Source organism: Amphibalanus amphitrite, unplaced genomic scaffold (genome assembly GCF_019059575.1).
Source record: "Amphibalanus amphitrite isolate SeventyFive unplaced genomic scaffold, NRLGWU_Aamphi_draft 001771F_arrow, whole genome shotgun sequence".
NCBI lineage: Eukaryota > Metazoa > Arthropoda > Thecostraca > Balanomorpha > Balanidae > Amphibalanus > Amphibalanus amphitrite.
In genome coordinates, this window is record NW_024883264.1 from 38,902 (window position 1) to 61,972 (window position 23,071).

The 23,071-nt window shown below is 46.7% G+C and overlaps 1 protein-coding gene across 13 annotated transcripts in view; it reads right to left on the reverse strand.

Moving 5' to 3' along the window:
- Positions 1-23,071, reverse strand: part of LOC122375085 (PDZ and LIM domain protein Zasp-like) — a 59,630-nt gene that overhangs the window by 18,877 nt on the left and 17,682 nt on the right. For 2 of the 13 annotated variants that reach the window (XM_043354257.1, XM_043354255.1), the window contains exons 2-10: positions 22,456-22,607; positions 16,470-16,527; positions 15,719-15,802; positions 14,322-14,366; positions 12,501-12,637; positions 6,592-6,788; positions 5,492-5,667; positions 1,168-1,284; positions 45-650 (exon numbers count right to left, since the gene is read on the reverse strand). In XM_043354257.1, the coding sequence (XP_043210192.1) occupies positions 45-650; positions 1,168-1,284; positions 5,492-5,667; positions 6,592-6,788; positions 12,501-12,637; positions 14,322-14,366; positions 15,719-15,802; positions 16,470-16,527; positions 22,456-22,607 (1,572 nt within the window). Of the gene's footprint in view, positions 1-44; positions 651-1,167; positions 1,285-5,491; positions 5,668-6,591; positions 6,789-11,886; positions 11,988-12,500; positions 12,638-14,321; positions 14,367-15,718; positions 15,803-16,469; positions 16,528-18,226; positions 18,699-22,455; positions 22,608-23,071 lie in introns of those variants that run through there. The other 11 variants (XM_043354258.1, XM_043354262.1, XM_043354260.1 and 8 more) reach the window with 11 other exon arrangements.

Genomic DNA, 23,071 nt, shown 5'->3' on the forward strand with positions numbered 1-23,071 from the left:
TGCTTCTCAAGGTCACCGCTACGAGGCGCCACGGGCCGCCCTACCTGGAACCCGGACGCCGATTGGCTGCCCAGCTGTGACGCGATCGCTGATTGGCCGGGGAACTGTAAAGCGCCCGCTGATTGGCCTGGGAACTGCAACGCGCCCGTCGATTGGCCGCCCTCCACGCGGGTCTCGCGCTGGTACATTTTCTGCTCCTGTTCACGTGACTCCACGACTTTTCGTGTGCGCGTGACCGTCGTCCCTCCAACCGTCTCCACCGAAGTAGCCACCGTTTGGTGAGACTCATGAGACTCGTGAGACTCCGCGTGCTCCACCTGAGTCGTGGAACCACCCCCGGCGTTCAGGACGCGTTCGAAGCGATCCTCCAGAGTGTGGCCTTCAGTACGCTGCTGCTGATCGACCTGCTGCTGTTGTGGGAGGCCTTGCTGAACGTCTTCATCCGTCACCAAGGAGGTTTCTTCAGGGAAGGAGACGCGACGCTCTGGCTCCAGCTGTGCCGGAGGCGGTGAGGCCACGATCGGCTGGGGCTCGGGAGACGCCACCGGAGAGGGGACGACCGCCGGCGGACGGGGCTCGGGAGATGTGACTGGCGGAGGGACGACCGCCGGCGGAAGGTCCTTAGTGCCGCCGAACGCGGCCGCTTTGTCCTTGAGAGGTCAAACAGAGGTCAAGGTAGCAACACAGACACTGGCTCCCGGTGAGGTGTTAAGATGTTAGAACATTGACATTAGACTGATATGGCAGAACCAGAAGAATTAAAGTAGCTAGAAACGCGGGTGGAAATGAAGTAAGAATCTGAAGTCACATACACTGCAAAAGAACTGGGCAATCAAAACCAGAGGAGGAGATTCAAACGACTCGTGACGTCTACTCGAGTTTTTAGGAATAATTAGACTTCTTTTCAAAGAAGTTACGTAGCACTAAACTATTAAATACCTTCAAAAACTTTCCAACCATTTTAGACACAATGTCAACAACAAGCGGGAGCAGATTTTCAAAGGTCGCTATAAGAACTATTTCACACAAAATGGCACAAGGTGGAAACAGCACGCCCCACCAAAATTCACATTACATCCGCATCAAAAAAGTCATCGTCAAAACAATCAGCTGACCGTTGCGAAGTCAGCTGATGATCGCCTGGGGCGTCACGCCACTACTGTATACCTTGAAAGATTGTGGGGTGCGGTTGAAAGCATTAAAATGCTTCGTCTCCGTGTCAACTGCCGTCACCAGTTTGACAGAGCCCGTGGACGGGTCTGTCTTTATCATCGTGGCGGAAGTCTGCGGTAAGGTCAAGGTCGCTGGGGTCAAGGTCACAGCAACAGGGGTCATGGCCGCAGCAGGAGGAGAATGCCACACACAAGGGGGAGCAGTCGCGGCAAGCTACTTAGATAAAGTCATAGGTGAATATACATAGAAATGTAGCGAAGAGTATGGTATTTCCAGAGCAGAAATAGTGAGTAGAGAAATGCACAAAGGATCTGCCCCTGTCGCTCCACAGCTCTGACCTCCTCAAATGTCCTCCAATTTGCTCAACACTCCTCCAAACTCCTCTCAGAGCTTCAGCCTCTCCGCCGATTTCCTCAGAGCTCCTCCGCTCCTCCTCGCCTCGTCTCGGGTCTTCTCCATTTACCTCCTAAACGAAAAGCATTGTTTCGTAGGCAGTAATGAATAGTAAAGGTGCATTTAAAGATTCATTCACGCACTCGTTTACTCAAAATGCAGTAAGATTCATAGCAATTTGAAATTTGGATTGATTCAAGCTTAGCTTATTTCAAAGCATGGGTTTGCATTGCATTCACCATGAAATCAGATTTACTCAGTCGTGTTAGCGTTCAGCCAACTTCGACACCGACTCCAACTCCAGTCTCCTCGTCGACTCCGACTCCGACTCCGACTCCGACTCCGACTCCGACTCCGGTTCAGCAACAGCCATGGGCGATGCCGTAATGTTTCTCCTCACGGGGGCTGCACTTATCGTGCCTTAATTACTGTAGTACCGTTTGCTAGTTCTGAAGCTCGAGCTAAGGCCTTGTACCTATCGTGAGCATCGAAGTGTGGTGTGGGGGTTTTTTACCCCCTCTAACTTAGCTCCTAGGTCGCGTGGCGGCACGTGATAAGCGACGTTCGAAAGAGCATAAGAAATTATGAAAGAAGTAAAAGCTTCCTTCATAGTTTACCCCGGACCATATGGGCTATGGTCCGGTCCCTTTTTTACTTAGCCTGTCAAATTGTCCTGATTTTGCATTTTTGGACAAGTGGCTCGCAGCTCTTGGGCCAATATACAGGGCTATAGCATCCCGGAAAATATTTCTTACCGAACTCTTTTAGACATCAATTCAACAGTGTAGCTTTCAGGTAACATAAACCGTAAAAACTGTTATTCTTTATTTGTGCAATTAACTTTGACACAAAGCTTGAGTTTGAGTTATACTGATTGATTTCACCGGCACCATGGTTCTCTCGTCAAAACACATCGAACGAACTATAATATGACCCGAAACTAGTCAAATTTTAGCAATACCTCTATGATCGTTGCTGTCGGTTCGTGACCTTCCGACCAAGGGCGGCGCCACCGTGGGGGCAGTGGGGGGCAGACTGCCCCCACTGGCAAGAGGCCGTGGGGGCAAGACTATGTTTTTGCCCCCACAAAATTTGGCTGATGTATGGGAACAGAAGAACGGTGCAACATTCATTATAGGCGGTTATAATAGTACGCCTGTTTTTGACGGTCCTCGTATCAAGTGCGTCAGCAGAACGTTCGTTCTCGGACCGTCTGTCGCATATCTCCTACTCCCACTCATTCTCCTACTCATTTTCATTCACCAAAAGGCTGCCCTCGAGCTTGATCTCGAGGAGGTTGAGAAGTAGTTTATCAAAAGTCGGCCAGAGAAGAGATCACCCTCTTTTGGGAACCCTTAGACTGAGACTGAGCTCAGAGAGGTATGACAAAATGTGATAGGTATGTATATTCCGGGTTATCTGGAATTGTATGTGGGTCGCCCTAATGGAGCTTGTTCTTGTACCTATATCAATCGTATGTGAGAGAATCGCACATCTATACGTACTACGGGGAAAAGGAGAAATAGGTACCGACTATAGTTTTGAGGAACACACCATTTTACATCTCAACGAACAACATAACGTTTTCACAGGTTTGTGTCTCGCAATCTAGTTTTATAGTTTTATTTCGGCCGGGCCCGGGGGTAATCCTAACCACCGCAGCCCGGGGTAGCCCCCCCCCCCCTGTTTAACTCCGTTAATAAGGCAGGGCAGCTACGGAAACAAAAATGGTACCAAACGAAAAGTATCTATGAGAAGATTCTAAAGCACCTAAACTTTTTGACCTCAGGTCAGTTTTCAAGGTCAGAATTCAAGGTCAAAGGCAAAAACCGGCATTTATGTAGTGGTCTCAAAGTACGTGTTTCCAGAGGACGGCATGGTGCATAAAATCGGCTAAAAGGGATGTTGAACAAAAGAAGAGCATCCGTGGATTCCGATGATGTGCATAACATTCAAATTCAAGGTCACGATCATGCTCAAAATTGACCACAAACTTTGCACTTTTTCTTAATATCTTGTATACTAAATTCCGAGATGTTTTGATATGTTTTCAAGCTTAGCGGACCCCTATTTGTGCCTTAGCTTACGATACAAGGCTGCTACAAGGTCAAAGTCACAAGAGAGTATCCTTGCTAGAGGCTATTTCACTATTCAAGTCAGGCATAATAATTAAGACATGTTTTGCCATACTGAGGCTCTAAATGAATGCTTACAGCAAAATGCATGCCAGAGGCCCAGAATCGTGATCAGCGGCTACGAAATCATCACAAATGACCTTCCATGTGTAAAAAATCAACCAAATGTCATTCGAGGTCACATGAGGTCAACATAAAACTTCACCTTTTCCAAACAATATACATGTCATTCGACGCGTCTCGACAAGACTAATGCGAAGGTACCACTGCCGTAGCTCCTGGACTGGACCATTTTTGTTGAAGTTATTTGCGAAAAAGAAACTAAAGCCCCAGCTCGGGGTCGTTGCCCTGACCTCTGACCTCAGGTCACCAAAGTTACTTAAGTATTTTTTTCTAGGTCAAATGCTACACAACCGTGCTCGTAATTTGTCTTCATCTCTAAAACTCAATTTTTGGCAGCTGGTTGAAGTTCACGTCTGTGACGCCGAAGTTTGCCGTGCAGGAGTCTAGAAAAATCGGCCCTGAGACATTATCAAGGAGGCTAGGTCCAAATTGTTTGCTTCAAAAGATGTCAAATTAATGGGGGATAAGGTACAGCAAGTTTCGTCTTTCTATCCCTAAGCGTCCGTGAGGTATCGCAAATATTCACCAGGGGGAGGCGAAAAACGCCCCCCCCCCTTCCGGGCCCGCGACGGTTAATGGTTAAACTATACGCCTATGCATAAAACCTGAAACCAAAATAATTTTGAATAACAACATCTAGGGACAAGGTGCTCATGGATTTTGCAGATCGGCGTTATCAGACAACAGTCGGGTCAGTCTCAAGCTTGCCCCCACTGGCGAAAATTCGTGGCGCCGCCACTGCTTCCGACTTAATCTTTCACTCTACCAGATTGTCCTTAACAGCGAACTGGTTGACCCAGGACCGCAGGTCAAGAGAACAGCTCATTGAAGGGAAACGTCATCAACTGCAAGGGAGCCAAATTATATTTGGGTCACCACTCTCACAAACACCGGGCACCAATTATGTAGATCTTATTATCAGATCACATCTTGGCTGTCTTTTAGGACAGGGGTACATTAAATTTATCTCCGAGTTGCGTGTTATTTCCACTCCGTGGGCAATTACTGCCTGAGATTTTAATAGACATTCCGGAGTCGCAGCCGAGACAGCTTGTACGACTCTGACTCCGGCATCGACTTCTGACTCGGTGCCACGACATGACTCCATCCGACTGCGACTCCGCTTCCAACTCCGACTCCGAACTCCTGCATGACACACATACGTTTAAGCATAAACGCTCACCCTTTGAGATATTTGCCCTCGGGTCAGTGTTCATGCTGAGATCCGCCAATACTGTTCGCCCTCTGTACGAGTACAGCTGATTATCCATCAAATGCCATTCGGTAACATCAAATTTATACTCGCAACTAATCGTCCAATTTCACTAAGCTTACTAAACTTCGCTTTTCCTGAGGAGCGACAAGGGCAGTCCAAAGTTCTCGACAGTAAAGCTGTACCGTAAGACGGCATTGAAACAAAGTAGTACTGTGACACTACAAAGAGACGTACCTATAGAATTCGATCCAAGTACAGATAAGAAGATAGACGAGCGAAAATACAAACATTTTTTTTGCAATGCCGAAATCAGATATCTGAAGCAATGCAGAAAGTGCGGATGCCATACTGAACTATTCTACGAGGGGAACACTAAAACACATAACACCGCTAAGAGGGGCATTAAAAAAAGAAGAAGCCACCTGCTTCAAGATGGCGGCCGCCTACTCACCGAGCGCATTCCTGGGGGTCCTCGGTTGGCAGGGGCGGCCTGCGGCGCCATTGGTGCGGGCTGCGGTGACATGGGTGCCGCCGGTTTGGGAGCCACTGGAGGCGGCACCTTGGTCTGCTGCTGCGGGATGATCCTGGGCGCGTGCACGCTCGTCTGAGGGGCTCCGTGGCCGTCAGCTGAAATGTGACGTCATAGGTTATGGTGCCTGGTATTGGTGATGTCACTGGTAAAAGTGCTGTCACGTATTTTGGCTGTGTAAACGAGTTCATGATTATAGGATCTAGATAGACGTCAGTTTAGGAATGGTTAAGTGAGGGAAGACTTTATTGTGCTAAACGTATTTTGTAGGCATTTGAAGATGATTATTAGCGTTGAATTATGTTACATTATCAGTAAAAAAATATTACAAAGTCAATGTTAGCGTTTTAGAACGATGTGAAACTATAATAAGAGATGATACACTGAAGTAGCGTAGCGTTCCGAAATATGCACTTCATTAGATTACATATCCCTATCGTGTGATATTAATCGTTAATGCTTGTTCGCTGAAGTGGGTTGCGAGTAAAATCATGAGCATACGTATAGTGTCAAAAGAAGATAATTCATGTCGAGAGAATGATGAGAAGCTGAAACATTTACAATACTCGTACGGTTCGAATAAGATGCTTGAGTTTATGAAAATTCATGCATTAACAGTGGGCATAGCAAACTCGGAAAAATAGAAGCCACAAGCAAGTCCAATTGAAATAGCAGGTCTAGAAAAGGAAAATCGAATGCTGTGCAGCAGTCATATAACATGCACACTACGCAAAAAGGAGCATGCATGGTAGGATTAAAAGGATTTCCATACCTATGCTTATTCGCAATGTTGCAAGCTATTTGAGTCTCCACAGTCTATGTCTTTCAGGAAAAAATTAACGGTATAGACATTACGTAGTTATATAATCATCATTGCCCTGGATGTATATCGTTGTTAGGTAAGGAAATCGTCCTCAGTTCTTTTTTTTCAAACTACGCGCTATCTTCGAATGTCAGCAGCGCCCTCTATACCACCACTTCGCTGCCACCTATCGGCGCCGCCGCGAACGTCTTATACTCACGTTTGACCATCAGTGACCGCATACTGCGCGATTTGATGGAGTTTAGCCCGCTGTTATCAGGATCTAGCGGAGCGGAGTCGACTGCCTCCTCCGGCGGCTCTGCGTGCGACTGCGGGTTCTGATCCATGTCCTGGACCATTTTCAGGACCTCAGACATGTTGCCGTCGTATTTCTTCTCGTTCTTCTTGAAGTCGACGCTGCAGAGGCAGCGGGCGAGGTGTGAACGGCCAACGGGCGGGTTTGGAGAAGTGTGAACGGCAGCTGCGCGGGCTTGTAGATGTGAGAGGTGTAAGAAAAGTGTATTGAGTGTAAGCAGTCCATTGTAGAGTTTTTAGAGGTGTGAAGGGCCGACGAGCGGGTTTGTGGAAGTGTGAACGGCCGATGGGCGGGTTTATAGAGGTGTGAACGGCAGCTGCGCGGGCTCGTAGATGTGAGAGGTGTTAGGAAAGTGTGTTGAGTGTAAGCAGCCCATTGTATAGTTTTTAGAGGTGGGATCGACTAGTGGGTGGCTTTGTAGAGATGTGAACGGCCGACGGGCGGGCTTGTAGATGTGAGTTGTGTGAGGGAAGTGTGTGGAGTGTAAGCAGTCCACTGTGGTCTTTAGAGGTGTGAACGACCGTCCAGTGGGCGTGTTTGCAGATGTGTGAAGGGCCAATCAGCGGGTAAGTATATATGGGTGTCTGGTTTAAGGATAGTTTGTAGAGGAGTTAATAGCCGATGGGCGGCTTGGTAGAGGTGTGAACGTCCACCGGGCAGGTTTGTAGAGGCGTAATTGGCTAGTGGGTTGCCTGGTAGATGTGTGAGCGCCTCCTTGCTTGCTCTAGCGCAGATTGACAATTCAACATTCGAATTCGTTTGATAAAAGCATTGATAGGATTGCAAAAACATGAGAGGAGATGTAAATATTGCCATTATGGTCAGAGCCATGACAAGATCCTCCACAAGTTGCGATCGAAGAATGATATGAAAAGCATGGACTCGGCAGAAACGTTGCAGACTGCGCCTATGTTTCCAACTTTACAACCCAAAATATGACAAAGTAAGAGAACAAATACGAAAACTCACAGAAGAGTGTCAGCTTCAAGAAAAATAATCCACATCATAAGCAGCAAGGCAAATAGTATTCTTATGATTCTAGCAAAACCATTACCTGGGATACATAAGCAAATAAATACCCGTAACACAAACGTATTTGCTTCTACGTTTACCATTGTAATTATTTATAAATGCGTATTTGTTATGCACGTTTATCCGCATATATGATTAATATGTTGTCGGCAAAATCAACCGGACGCGAGGAAACGCAGCAAAGATCCAGTACGAACTTCTGGAATGAAAAAGAAATGTGTACCTGGAATAACAGGGGAAAATCATGTTAATTGTTCAGCACGTTGCAAGAAAGCAGAAAAGGCGAATTTGGAAACCGTCGTGAATTGCAATAGATATTACAAGCCGGCCGAGCAGCCACCCTGCGGATGCCAGCTTTTCCTGGGTGCCCTTTCCTTGAAACGCAAATGAATGCTTCATTTCATACCAACATGTGTCGCACATTCAGCCTAAAAGCAAAAATGTCAGCACTTGCACTACTTCAAGTGAAATCCGACATGAGAAATGACCGTCGAAATTAGCAGCCACGTTCCCGGCCAAGTTCCTTCATTCCACCGGTGTGCCGGGCCAACTAAAGCGCTGAGGGCTGGACATCTGGCCCATAGCCACAGCCCACAGCGACCAGCGGGTACACGGGCAGTGGTGACGAAAGGTGGAGGAAGCGGTCTTGCCATGGTGTACGAAGACACAAGTTGATGACAGTTACAACCGTCAAAAATGCATCACTTTATACTCCTAAACCGAAGTTGCTTACAATGATATAGAATTTAACGTCATTTAACTTTTTTCACTACAATTTTCCATGGCGAAAAAATGACAATTCAGCATATCAAAGTTATGGCTCATCATTCTAGCTCTAGTGGTATCTACTGAAAATACATACTTTTGCGAAAAAAATGAAACATTTAAACTTCGAGAACCCGATCTCATTCCATCAGGTTCACTTTTAGGTGACTCGCTTTTAATTGCGTCTGTTTCTGAAAGAACCCACTTTCTATAGGCATGCCTTACTCCGAGAATAAAATGGGAGCAAGGAAATCCCTTGCAACAAGCCTAAAAATAATACATAAAGTTTACTAGAGTCTAACTCCGCACAGGGGCGTTCATTTCATTGACTCCGCCGGACCAACACTACCTCCCCGTCCCAGACTGTCTTTGACAGTCCCAGCTGAGGGAAGGGGGAGGAGGGGGTTCTGTGTTTGGCACCAGAGGTCAGCGCCTGGCGACTGACCAGGCTGATGACATAGTGGACAGAGGCGGTCTCAGGTCGGTGAAATAGGCGGAGCAGAGGCGACTCCAGGCCAGTATTGTAGGAGAGCAGATTCGCGCCTTAGATACCAAGTCAAGGTGATTCACTTAGTGCCATGTATGAAGAAACAGGGGAGAACCATAGAGAATCGCAGTGTACTCAATAATCCGACATTACGAAGAGGCTCTCATTCTGGTTTTGACTCCAGGTGGGTTGAGTGCTGAGGTATCCCCGAGGCTCATCCACAGCATCTGTTACCCAGATTGTCGTAAAAGGCGTAGTATTGCACTTAATGCTAGGCCTAGCCGTATGCCGCTGCATAGTCAAAGCGTCTGCTCTCGATAACTGCCACAAACTTGTTTGGAACGTGGAATACGCGGCCCAGATCCGAAGACATATGTGACTCCAACAACCACCCGCGTTAAATATTAGCATGACACAAGTTGTGATTTACGCTGCCTTAATAGTTTTCTGTTTTGAAATAGCACTCACTTTTCACCAATTTACCGGCCTTTGGCTCCCTCCGCTGGGAGTAACAGTGTTTATTTATCAAACACCATCCAGCGTACGATGTTTGTAATTCAAACAGTTGACAAACGTTGTAGCGCGTCTATCATAGGCACCATCACACCCAAAGACGTCAGCCCTGGCGGATCTGGCAGCGGGGAGGTATTTTCCTGGCAGCGACTCCGTGGAGGTTGTCTGACCGTGGCTATACGACGACAGGGACGTCGTCCACCGCCAGAGCAAAATGTCAGAGGCTTTGGGGATGTCGGAGGTATCTACACCCGCCGTGGATGCTGGAGCGAGTGAGGAGGTTTGGGAGCCTCTGGAGTGACCTGCTTCCTGTAACCGCCAATTACGAAGTCACGCTGGAAATTTGAGAACCTCAGGGTTGTGGGGCCTTCGAGACATCTCAACCAAGACGTTCTCAAAAATGCCAACCTAATATATTCCTGAACCCTATCCCCACTTCCTCTCGGCGGCAGAACATATAAACATAAGAAAGGCTGGGAACCGAGGAAGCCATCTAGTTAAATTCGCCAGTGCATGCCAAAGGCAGTCTCTTGTGTAGATTTCCTGGGGATAATCCATGATGTCTGGCGACTCCAGTTCTGGCAGACAGCTGTAATGATCCCAATACCTAAAGGAAAACGAGCTTCTGGAAGAAGCAGCTTGCCATCCATCATCTTATATTCGATAAGATAATTCAAGGATATTATTCCTGTATCTCGATGTCGTATGTTCGAGCAAAACGAGTCAGAAAAGAAGACGTAGGAAGTGAAATAAGCGAACCGAAACAGATGCGGACAAAGTCTAGAACTTCATCATACACCAGTGTGGCTTGAATTTTCAGGATGCTCGCACGTTCTGAAGACGAGGTGACCAACGAAAAAAAAAAACGATGCAATCTTCCTTTTCCATCAGTTTTGCTGCGCTTGAGCACTATATACTTTTTTCCTGGGCATAACACCGAAAGTGCAAACCTCTGAAAACGGCAAGAACAAGAAAGAAACCGGAAGAATTACATCGTGTATTCTAACGTCTGCTCATTCATGCGTGACCTAGGCATCGTCTTTTTGTGCGCTTTATGGTTCCATTGTGCCTATGGTAGGTACATCTGCGTTTACTTGCAAAAAGAAAAAAAAATAATGCATTGAACGTTTCGTTGCTGATCACTTACTGTCTCAAAATAAATGTAAGAGGATCCCTGTCCTGTTTGAGGATAGTAGGCATTTCGGGCTTGGGCATAGTAGGCACTAGACAACTACCCAAAATAGGCAACTACAGGGCAAAAGCAGCACTAACTGGAGACTAAAGGGTTGCCGTCCAACAAGGTGACGTTGCAACTAGGTGTACAAAAGAAGCAACCTAAGTGCAGACATGACTGGATAATGGATATCTCTAATGCACGAGAAAAGTAAATGAGGACAGACCTAGAAAAGGCTCGGAAATGCTTGCCTTCTAAGCAAGCTATGTTGGCTTTGAGATTCTCGTTCGAGTTGCATCTGAAGAGCCATCTTTATGACATGAGACTGTCAAATAGACCCCCGGAGTCCAAAGACGCGTATAAACATGTGAGAAAATATTTTACTTTACCTTATATTAAATTATGCAGCTGAAATTTCTAGATAACAAAGTTTTACCCACTAATAAGTACCAATGTTTGCGCACTATTCAGCGCCTACATCTGTAGGGAGCATGATTAAAACAATGAGCAGTGATGATTCCGTTTTAGCTCATAGTTTTGTGTTTCACAATGAATATAAGACGACTTTTTCTTATTTTTTCATTTTTCAAATAGTTGCCGGCTGTCGCGTTGTACAGCACAAAACTGACGCGACTACGTTTACACCAAGGCATAAATCATTTAGGGGATGTAACACGGGTAAACGTCAAGAGGGCGACTAAGGGTATAGCAGTAGGGTCACTCAGATAACCACACGAAAGCAGCGCTTCCAGGAAGGCCAAGGCAACCGAAAATGGACGACTTCTGCTGTGGCACGGAGGCGAGTCTACCCAAACGTGACATCGCAGGACCAACAATCGGCGGCGGGTGGTCTCCAGGTCGACTGGCCTTGTCTTCCGCTTGGGTATTTTACGCATGGCATTGGTGATTACATATGATATGAAAGAAGAATATAATTAAGCACACTAAAGCGTTGCTTTAGCAAGGACAATCGATTCAGATGATTATTATCGATGTAAACTTTTAGCAGCATACCGTGTTTGGTTCGAAGAATCAATAATTTCTTAATTCGAATAAATTGCGATTTTCAATGACAATGATACCCTTGGCAAAATTAAAACAAATTGGCAGGTTGTGTAGACTAAAAAAAAGCAAATTCGTCTCCAAAGTATAGCGCCACATATCATTACGGAGACCACCCGGCGTCGTTGATTGGTCACCGGACGTGTGACCTTGACCGGGTCACGACCTTGAGCTGGACCGCCGTCTGCGTCATCACCGTGGATCATCTTGTATACGGCCGACGAGTTGGGCTTCCACGGCTGGGGTTCGTAGCGTTTGAAGTTGACGCTGTATGAACGTGGTACAATGGGTTCAGCCGAGGTAAACAGTGATGACATGGTTTGGGTTGTTCATGTGTTGCGGGTGCAGGTTAAATGGTGGTGTTTGAACTAACATATAGCACTTTATTATCAATGAATAATTTACGTAGAACGAGAAACAAGTCCTTAAAATCTATGTGAAATAATGGAACAAACATTGTCTTAAAATCATCTTTTTATCTGAACTTTTATTGTTTTATTCTATCTGAACTTGTTCAGAAAACATAATCAATATAGTACACCAGTAAAGATTACGTCATTTGAATACAATGCATAAACAGTGAAGTAAGCATGGCAGGGAGAGACTTCAAAGTCCTCTCGCACTGAAACAGCACCAATGTTTGAAGTTGACGCTATATGAACGTTTTGTATACTGGTCAAGCAATATACATTGAAAAGGGCAATATTGATATGCAGTCATCGTTTGTTCCTATTAGCCCCTACCCAATTCTACCCGATTCTACCGTCTGATTCTACTCACCCCAGCGCTCCACCGGCCAGCACCTCTGTCTGCGCGGACAGGGTCTCTGCGATCTTCTCTTCCGAGTAGAGTGGCATCGGCGAGTTGAACTGGTTGTGAACCAGCGCCTTCACCGAACCGTCCGCAGTGTCCACGTTCTGGGGGTTGACAATAGATGTCAGCACTGTCTACAATATGTCAGTATGGTCGATAATAGATGTCAGCACTGTCTACAATATATGTCAGTATGGTCGACAATAGATGTCAGCACTGTCTACAATGTATGTCAGTATGGTCGACAATAGATGTCAGCTAGGTTGACAGTAGATGTCAGTGTGGTCGACAGAAGACATCAGTGTAGTCTACAATATATTTCAGTGTGGTCTGCAATAGATGTCAGATCGGTCTCCCATGAATGTCATTGCGGTCTACAATATATGCCAGTACGGTCTACAATAGATATCAGTACGGTCTACAATAGATGTCAGTACGGTCTACAATAGATGTCAGTACGGTCTACAGCATATGTCAGTACGGTCTACAATAGATAGCAGTACGGTCTACAATAGATGTAGTGTGTTCTACAACAGATGTCATGTTGATCAACGATAGATAGTCTACAAAAGATGACAGGACGGTCCTCACTAGACGTCAGTACAGTCTACAATAGATGTCAGTGTAAGTCAACAATAGACGCTAGCACAATTGACAACAGATGTGTCAATTCTGTCGACAAAAGATATTGTTTGATGATAAGGTGTCCGCGTGATAGCCATAGGTGCTCACTTCATAGGTATACTGAAAATAGAACTGTAGCTCGGGCTTTTTAAAATGCAAAAATGAACAAGGTGCGATCGATATCATTATTATCATATATGCAAACAGGTATAATATCCAGTGCACACTTTGGATATAACTATTTGAAGTATGATACATAATAGGGCAACCGGAAGTGGTTAGTGTTTGTAAGTAAGGAAGAAAGTAAGAGAGTAATGTTTGGAAGAGTAAGAGTTCGGTAATGTTTTATGAATGCTGGGATTGAGAACGGTAACAAAACACAGCATCACCGCCATACATTGGTGAGGAGGATATTTACTATTTACCATTACACTGAACAGTGAATACCTCATCCGGCCAACTTAGCAAAAAATCCGGAACATTACCAGTTTCTGGATCAAACCAACACAGGGGACTGCTGTAGTTCAGCATCACAAATCCCGATTGTATCTGCGCCAAACTAACACAGAGAACGCCTGTTTGTATGTTTGTGCGTCGCTTTGATGACCTCTTGCGATACCCCGGATTTGGCTGCTAAGAGAAACTTCAGCCACGAATAAACGGTTCACTCATGTTGTTTTCTAGGAATTCGAGCTAGAATGCGCTGTTTCGACTGATACGCGTGTAGGTACGCATGAAGGGAGCTAGTTAGGTAGGTACAGTATGCACGCTAAAATGCATTTTTGGTTACTACAATTCTGGTTACCGTAAGCAATTATCGTACTTACCATAGGCATTGGAAAAGTTTCATACCGAAACACACAATCGTCAGGTGTCATGCAGTAAAAAACTTGTTTATCAGAAAGGTTATCAAGATAATAAGAGTTGCCGACGTATCGGAACTAAGAATCCACACATTCAGAAACCAGAAATTGACACCACAAAAAAATATGTGGTAGCCTGAAGAGAAGAGATACGCCGAATGTTTCTGAAGATATTAGAGAAGAAAAGACAAGCAGCGATAGAACAATGACAGGAAAGGTCTCGAATACCACACCACACAGAAAACAGCGCCGATGGCGCCGCCACGCGGCGACCTAGTGAAACACACGTCATTGAGCTGACCTTGATGACCCTGAACGGGTTCCTGTTTCTCGGCGGCTGGGTCGGCTGTAAGAGCGGTCAGCCAATCAGAACGGGTGCACAAAGCCAGCGACCAATCAGAGCTCAGGACAGGTCAGACAGGCAGCCAATGAGGGTGGGTGTACAGAACCAGCGACCAATGAGCGTTCAGAGCTGGTTAGATAAACGAACGACATGTAGCCAAATAGGTATCATCGTTCCGTTCATTTATGTCTGTCTTTTTGGCGGGTTCAGGAGGAATGGCTGCCGATCAAACAAGCCCTGAACAATGATGACGTAAGCAGCTGACGTCACAGACACACAATGGCGGGTTGGGTGCCGTCACGTACGAGAGAAAAAGTGAACTTGATCGTTAATCATCCATGGATATTCTAATAAAAAAAACAATTATCATCGGTTTTTAGAACACATATCTAGGCATGAAATTAAACAAAACGGCATCAAAATGAAAGCAACTATCCGCTTCCAAATGCATGATTAAATCAGGGAGGACATTTTGCTTTCTAAATACACTACCAAGCAACAGTGATTACAGCTAAATCGGCTAAGCCATTTGACGCACACAAGACAACAACAAAAAGGGGCGGGTGATAACTCTAGGTCGGAGACTAGGTTCTAGGTAGTCTAGTCTAGGGGCAGAAGAGACTACAAAATACACACTCACTATCCAATTCACACAAGCACAAGCATACGCAACGTATCTGCAGGAACTTTCAACCTCACGAAAAGCTGCTATCAAGTCCCCATGCCAAATGCTGTCTGCTATAAAGTGCTTAGCGAAATCATAAGATCATCCGAGTAAACTGGATTGGATCAGGAAATCCATAAAATCACCTCCCGGCGCAACGTCGCATTGCTGGATACAAGGCTAATGAAGTCGTCACATGTTGGAAATGCCTACTGGACAAAACAGAGCCAGGACGAAGGATCCCGACCTCGAACTGCTCGAGGGATCCGCCTATTCCGCACGCCAACTGCATAAATCTGGCACTCAGTTTTAGCAGCAATATAAAAAAGGAAAGGTAGGCACCGTTGAAGATCTAAGAGGGACATGACTCCTTTCTCACATGCTAACCCAACCTACTAACTACAAGCGATTATAACACTTCTGAAGAAATGCAACGAGCACTGAAGAAAGTAGCTCCCCTGGGTGCAGTGCATAGAACTTAGAAGTTTAAATATTTCCTGCATGAAATACTAATACTATGTATATCTGAATCAGCCTCCATGCGTGCGAAGAGTCCACCGAATACCAACAACCACTGAATGAAAACATGCTTCCAAAAACCCTCCAAGCTCCGCTAGCGGGAATGTTTCGACTTTTTACGACCTCATATTACGTCACTAACTGCCTCACATGACGTCACTAAGTATCGTACCATGTGCACGGGAGTTTGCGGCTTGTTCTCCTGTTTCTGCTGCGGCTGAGCTCCAGGCCGCGTACCGGAACTGTCCGTAGAGTCCTATACAAAGTGTACATATGAGGACCACCTCTCTCACACACACACACACACACACACACACATACACACTAACACACACACGAACGGACGACGCTAATAGTAAACATGAGGACCACCTCTCTCTCTCTCACACACACACACACACACATACTGACACAAACACGAACGCAAACGCAATCACACGCAGGTAGCGTCTGTTCTGTATTGAGCTAGCTGTGATGCGATCCATAAGCAGCGGTAACATGAAGTTGAAGCCAGTACGGAGCTGGTGCAATTTACCAGGAACCGGAGCCATTGAAAAACGTACGTAACCAGAGGTCATAGAGTAAAAAATAACGCTTCTTGGGATCCGTAAAACGTAGTAATTTCATCTTCACGTCCGATAAAATCATGACATATGTATGTGCCAGCTTATCAAATAAAAATTACTCACAAATTGTGTGCTTAGAACTTAACGAAATTATCATCATCATGAACTGAAGAAGTAAACGAACTCATTCAGCTTCGCCTGATGAATCATAAATGTTTTAAGTACTCACTTAACCCATGCATGATCAAACTTAGAAATTATCTTGTGATGTGGCCTTTCTCCTGAATTGTGACCGAAGCCGTGCTCCCACATGTGACCTGAACTGCGACCTAAACATTGACCTGTGACCTGACCTACCTTGGGTACAGGCTGCTGCTGGGCGGCACCCGGCGGGCGGAGCGAGGCCAGACCTCCCCTGGAACACGCCAAACACGCCGTCAATGAATGAATGAATGAATGAATGAATGAATGAATGAATGAATGAATGAATGAAATAACTAATGAATGAATGGATGAATGAATGAGCGAATGTATGGATAAATGAATGGGTGAATGTATGAAAGAATGACCGAAGAAACAACCGAATGAATGAATGAATGAATGAATGAATGAATGAATTGCTGAACGAAATATGTTCAAGGGGCAAGAATGTTAAGTTCATTTTTGCCCATTACCTGATCGTATTCTCCACATAACCTGCCGTTTTCTGCCTGTCAGCCAAGAAAAGACTGGTGTTCATTGCAGTCCGATTATAAGCAGAAAAAAGTGGATAAGACTAAATGATGACAGGGTGATTGAAATGCCATTGAAGTGATTAATTGGTCTTTAGTGAATGTGGTTAATCAACTGATGACTGACTGAAGAGTAAATGTTTGAGGTGCTTGACTGACAAATGTTGCTGATGGTTTTGTGAACATCAATTTCAGCTTTAATTGTTGTTGATTAACGAGGTTATGTGATTGCAGATTCAATTGTTATTGATTGACGATGGAATGTGATTGACAGGTGGCCCGACAGCGGTAAGACAATAAACAAACCTCACGATAAACAAACACCACTGACTGGCCAGCAGACGGGGCGAAACGGCAACAAACAGTGATCACACATCATCAACAAACACCGATAACACATCACGTCAGCGTCAGCTGTGAAAACGGCAGTTAGAGGGGAGGCTTACACAGCCAGGTCACAGACAGATGCTGTGCCGGCCATGGGAGCGCACTGGCTTTCACAAAATTTCAGTGGTTGCATGATGCCAGTAATGTAATGTGTCTTGCATAACTGAGGATATATAGAAGAGACGCTAGCCAAACAACCTATGCCGCCTATCAACTCTGGTTTTCCATTCAGCCTGCCGTGGCGTCCGTGACATATGTCTAATATCGTGTGTTGGCCCTCGACAGTCACAGTCAGCTGACTCCTGACATATGACGTCATATGTCAGTCAGGCGAACTGTCAACTAGCTGACCCCGATACCAGACTATGTGGTTCTGTCGCCTAAGGACAAACCTCGAGCTAAGCGAGATTTTTTACAGGACAGCTGATAGAATACAGATCAGCAGAACGAACGATTCATGGAAACGATGATCGATTATTTTACTTTTGAAGCGTTAGAATATGTATGATAAATAGTAAAACTGCTCTTCTGCTTATGCGTCCTTATTTCCTCTGTATTATCTCACAAAATACCTGACGATGATCGGCAGGTAATACTTTATTAGAAAATCGACGGATTACTTTTAAAGTGAGATGGTTACGACATACATAGATGGTGGAAATGGATCAAACGGAACTTATTTGAAGGAAACAAAATGAAAAGGAAGAGTGTAAATAAATTCGCAATATGAAAAGTAACCATGTAAATAAAATGGACAACATGGATTTTTAAAATAATCATCAAATATGTTTTCATTGACTTAAAAAACCATTGCAAATAGTTGGCTGAGGAATATTGACACCAACCAATGTAATAAAGCCCGGATAACTTCCGCTCAGCCCCAGCGATCATCCCCACACACTTTGCTGAGCAGTGAATACACCAACCAATGCAAAGCCCGCTAAGAATCATTCCATCTCACCCCGGCTTTTATTCCCCCCCCCCCCCCCAACTCACTCATCCTCATGGTGAGAAGGTGGCGGAGTGGGCGGCTGTGGCGGCGGAGGAGAGGGTCCACAGGGGCCCGCCGCCCGGGGCCTCGCTGGGCCCTGCTGGGGGCGGTACCGGTCCCTCACACTCAGATGGCACGGGAACTTCATGGCGCGTCACACACGTTTCACTCTGGCTGTTTCCGTCCGGGCTTTCGTCTTTTTATGAGAGTTTTTATGCAATATTTATAATCCGGGCTGAGGCTTCCTGGTGTAAGGGATGCACCAGTTTCCAACAACTACGCCAAATCCAGGTTGCGTCCTTTTGCGTCTTTCTCTTCAACACTCCTCGCTATGTTTCCAGGTGATTTTTTTTCGACGTTTGTCCCACTCACTCTCACTCCCCGTCCCCCTCCCCGCTGGGGTTGAGACCCCTATCAATGACCTTTGACCCCACACTCGCTCAGCCGCCTGCCTTCCAACACCTCTGGGCAAAGACTGCCGCCGTCAGATGGTGGGGCGGTGTCGACAGTGACCCCCCCCCCCCTGCCCCCCCCCCTCTGGCCAGGGCAGGTGACATAAGGTCGTCTCTGAAACGCTGCCAAAACGGCGCGGCGGAGACGTCTGGCCAGCGGAAATGGTGATTTGGTGGGATGTACTGCCGACTGCCAACGAAAATTCACTCGGATGGACGCGGCGGCGGCGGCGGCGGTGGCGGCGAAAGGGGGACGAGGAGGCTGCTGGTGGGTGGTGGTGGTGGTGGTGGTGGTTGGTGAAAGTAGTGGCGAAAGAGGGGGGGGGGAGAACGCAACCACCATGGCGGTGACGGCGACGGCTCTGGTATATGTATGATAAATTAAGTTCGGCCCTCCAGGTATTAAGTGGTTTGTTGCCGGCATCACAATAATCGGTCTGCATTGATGAATACCTCTAAGGGCTGTTAAAAATATGTTGCGGAAGGGTCCGCACGCAACCTCATCTCATTTCTATTATGTCATTTTACTGGAGTGTATGTCTCATTGTCTCATTCAAAGCCGCTTTCCCAAAAACACATCAGCTGACCAACCACTCTTTTGCTGAGGGGGGGGGGGTCTGTACATTTACCAGAGTGCCACAACCGGACACTTTCTCTGTTTATCAGCCGTTCCACTTTTAATGGCACAATCCGGCTGACGGTTCTCATGCCAAATGCCCTATTGTTTATGACTTTGTTATTTGCACCAAATTGTAGAGATTATTCAGAGCTCATACATTATAATTCAACGGCAGTGTGTGAAAGAAAGATATCGTGGAAATAGTTAGAGTGCCTAGCAAAGAAATGTTCGGTAATGTAACGAAACCATATATAGCTAAATAAAAAAAAAACTCAAAAGATCATGATAAAAGTAAAAGAGAAAACTTTTCACTAGTTCGCCCACCAAAAACTGTTGGGTAGATCTTCCCCTTGGATTTACATGGTGCCGGAAGGGAGACTGGCGTTTATCTCGAGTCGCGACAGAGAGAAGCTTGTCCGCCGGTGTAGGTTCGGATTCTGGCCAGGGCTGTGGTAACGTATTTCAGACGGCGCTGGGTCGTGATGAAGTGGTTTAGCTTGTACGGAAGCTGTCAAAGCGTTAAATTTGTTAGTCTTGGAGCAATGTTAGTTGTGCTGCAGCACAAAGATGCATTGATCATGATTTTGCAACATTGAATCTTTTGGGCGGCATTTATTTCATGCGGCAGCAGCAGCAACAGTATTATTTTATGCGGCAGCGGCATTGCGGTGGTTCAACTACAAATCACTGGTCTCGGGGCATTCATTACCTAATTTTTAATAAAAAAACGTATTTAGCTTAGAATGGAATTCAGGCAGGAAGGAATTCATAACCGATACCGTCAATTCTGAAAATGACACCGACTTGTATCTGTGCCTACTGTTCAGCCACTGCAGACCTTCTTAGTTATGTCCCACTCATGTGTTTAAATAGTGACATAGCCTGCGTAGTCAGTAGAGTGCGTTTCAAACGTTGAAACGTGATGACAGGTGCAGCCATATCGAAAAGAAACTATACTCCGAGGTGTCTGGCTGGATGCTTTAGGTCAGGAGATTGGATAACGTGTTTCAACCTTGACGGCACATTCTAATGCGTTTTCATAATTTAATGTCAGGGTAAGCGAAAGGAAATTAAAATTAACTTTTCTGTCGTGACTTCACTGCCCTGATAGGCAATGGTTTCCCTCGCAACTTCTCTTGATCCACCTGATTTACATTGACCATACTGCTCACTGACGAATCAAAAAAAAAAAGCAATCGGGTCGTTTTTCTCCCTCGCGGTGTCCGACATTGACGAAATCACGCCGTTTTCCTTGCATATCTTATACCTTTGCCTGAGGAAAACTAAACTCATAGGTAGGTTTGTTTGTTTTGTTTTGTTGGTTTAGGCCCTTTCGGTCTGACAAGACCATTTCAGAGCCGGAAGGATGATAGGAATTAGGGGGAGACATTGGTCTGGGCAGGCACCCTAGAGAGTCGCCGGGGCTGAGCCCGTCCAAATGGACAGGCCGACCAGCCCCCCAAGCACTCTCTGCACCCGGCTACGGGGTGCAGCTCCCTCGGGAGCAGCGGTGCCGCTCCAAGGGAGCAGCCCGCATGAGATAAAGTTGCCTGTCCAGCCCGGAGGGGGGTTGCGGCGCTGGGGAGAAGGATTTCAGTATCCTGAGGATAGAAGTGCACGGAACGGTGTCATAGGTAGGCATTTCAAAAAGCTTGAATCTAGCTGCACGGGAAGGAGGAAGCCAGAAGCGAAGGAAGTGAGTTTCCAATTAAAAAGGACATTCTGGGAGCATGTCTCCTCCCCGTGCAACGTCATAAACCACTGATCTGGACCCGCCCCTGCGATTGCCAGTTGTCACTGCTACTGCCACTAACCGACCGATCGGTCTTCAGCACTGGAGCGCTGCCAGCCCGCTATACTAGCGCCACGGAGTGGTAGAAAGCGGAACTGAGGGTTACCGGCTTACGCTATAGATGACAGGCTGGCTTGGTCGGGTTCATTGGTTCATTGGTCCACACTCCACATGCGGCCACCTGCCGTTTTTGACTGTCCAGTGTGATTCCATCGCCCATCATTTGCCATCCACCTCCCATTTTCACCATTCATCGCCCATTACTCAAAATTCATCGTCCAACACCCACTGCCCACCGTCCACCGCTTTACCCCCCCCCCCGACCCAGCCCTATCACAGTCAGAAATAGCGCACTGTGCGGCCAGTGACTATAAATACATGGCACAAATACCAACACGGCTCCCTGAGGACGGCGCCACGGATGGGTGACGCACAGTGGGACCGACGGTACCGACAGGTGGCGAAAAACTGTGACAGGAAACAGGAGCAAACACCGAGAGGGGGAGGCTAAGTGGCGGACTAAAAACACGCAGGTGTTTTCCATAGGCAGCGGAACGAGGGGGCAGCGGGGCACCGTACCCCCTTTAATCTTGGCATCTAAATATTAGCCCTATGGGCGTTGCATGGAAATAATGGGACCAAAAGTCGGCAGTGCCCCCCCCCCCCCCCCCGCCTTCATCGAAAGTGTTCCGCCACCACTAGTGTTTCTGCTGTTAGGGATGCGCAGGGGAATGTTATGAAATCAGACTCAGAAAATGAAAAAAGATAATGGTATGCAAAATATCTGGTAACCGTATTCATCGCTGGGAGTTTCAAAGCAATCGTTCGCTCGACCTGGCTATCGCTAGCATTTAGTTACATTTTTCGTGAGGTGAGGTCATTTGACGCAATCCGATGACCTCCCGGCCTTCAATAAGGCACCAGAGTTGATCTTTTCACAATTGCAAAAAAAATAAGCTTTAAAAGGTGTGCCAGGAACGGTGGCGCGTGGCACAACCCCATTGAGACTGCAAAAGACTGAGTGCGCGTAAAGGCTACGGGAGTAAATGCTACGTCTTGTGCCATGTTTGTCCTAGACATCAGGTGCCCATATCCAACCACCAATCACCGTTCACCACCCATCCATATCCTCCAATCAGCGTTCAGCATCGATTCCTATCCACCAATCACCGTACAGCTTTCATCCCCACCAGCCAATCAGAGCTCAGTACTAGACGCTGAACGCTGATCCACCAATCAGCGTTCAGCACCCACCCCATCCGCCAATCAGCGTTCAGCACCTACCCCTACCCACCAATCACCGCTCAGCTCTCAACCCCACGGCCAATCAACGTTCAGCACCCATTGCAATCCGCCAATCAGCTGACCCACCTCTGCACCTCCATGCTGATGGCGTTGCCGGAGTGGATGATGGCGTCCTGACACTCCTTGTGACGCATTTCGATGGCGTTCTGGCCGCCGATACTGATGACGGCGTCACCGGCCCGCAGACCGGCCTTCTCGGCCGGACTGCCGGCGTTCACCTGAAGTAGGGGTTACAGGGGTCAGCGGTAGGTGGCAGCACTAAGCACCGACCCACAGACCGGCCTTTTCAGCCGGACTGCCGGCGTTCACCTGAAGTAGGAGTTACATGGGTTAGCGACAGATGGCAGCACAGTGCCTCATCGGCCGGACTGCCGGTGTTCACCTGAAGTAAGAGTTACATGGGTTAACGATAGGTGGCAGCACTGAAAACAGTACACAGACCGGCCTTCTCGGCCGGACTACCTGCGTTCACCTGAAATACGAGTTACAGGAGTTAGCGATAGATGGCAGCACAGTGCCTTCTCGGCGGGACTGCCGGCGTTCACCTGAGGTAGGACTTACAGGGGTCAGCGATAGGTGGCAGCACTGAAAATGCATTTACAAAATGCAACGGACTCTTTCGACTTTCCGGAAAGTAGGAAGGGACAAAATAAATGGGAGAGCTGCTTTCCTGTGTCATATA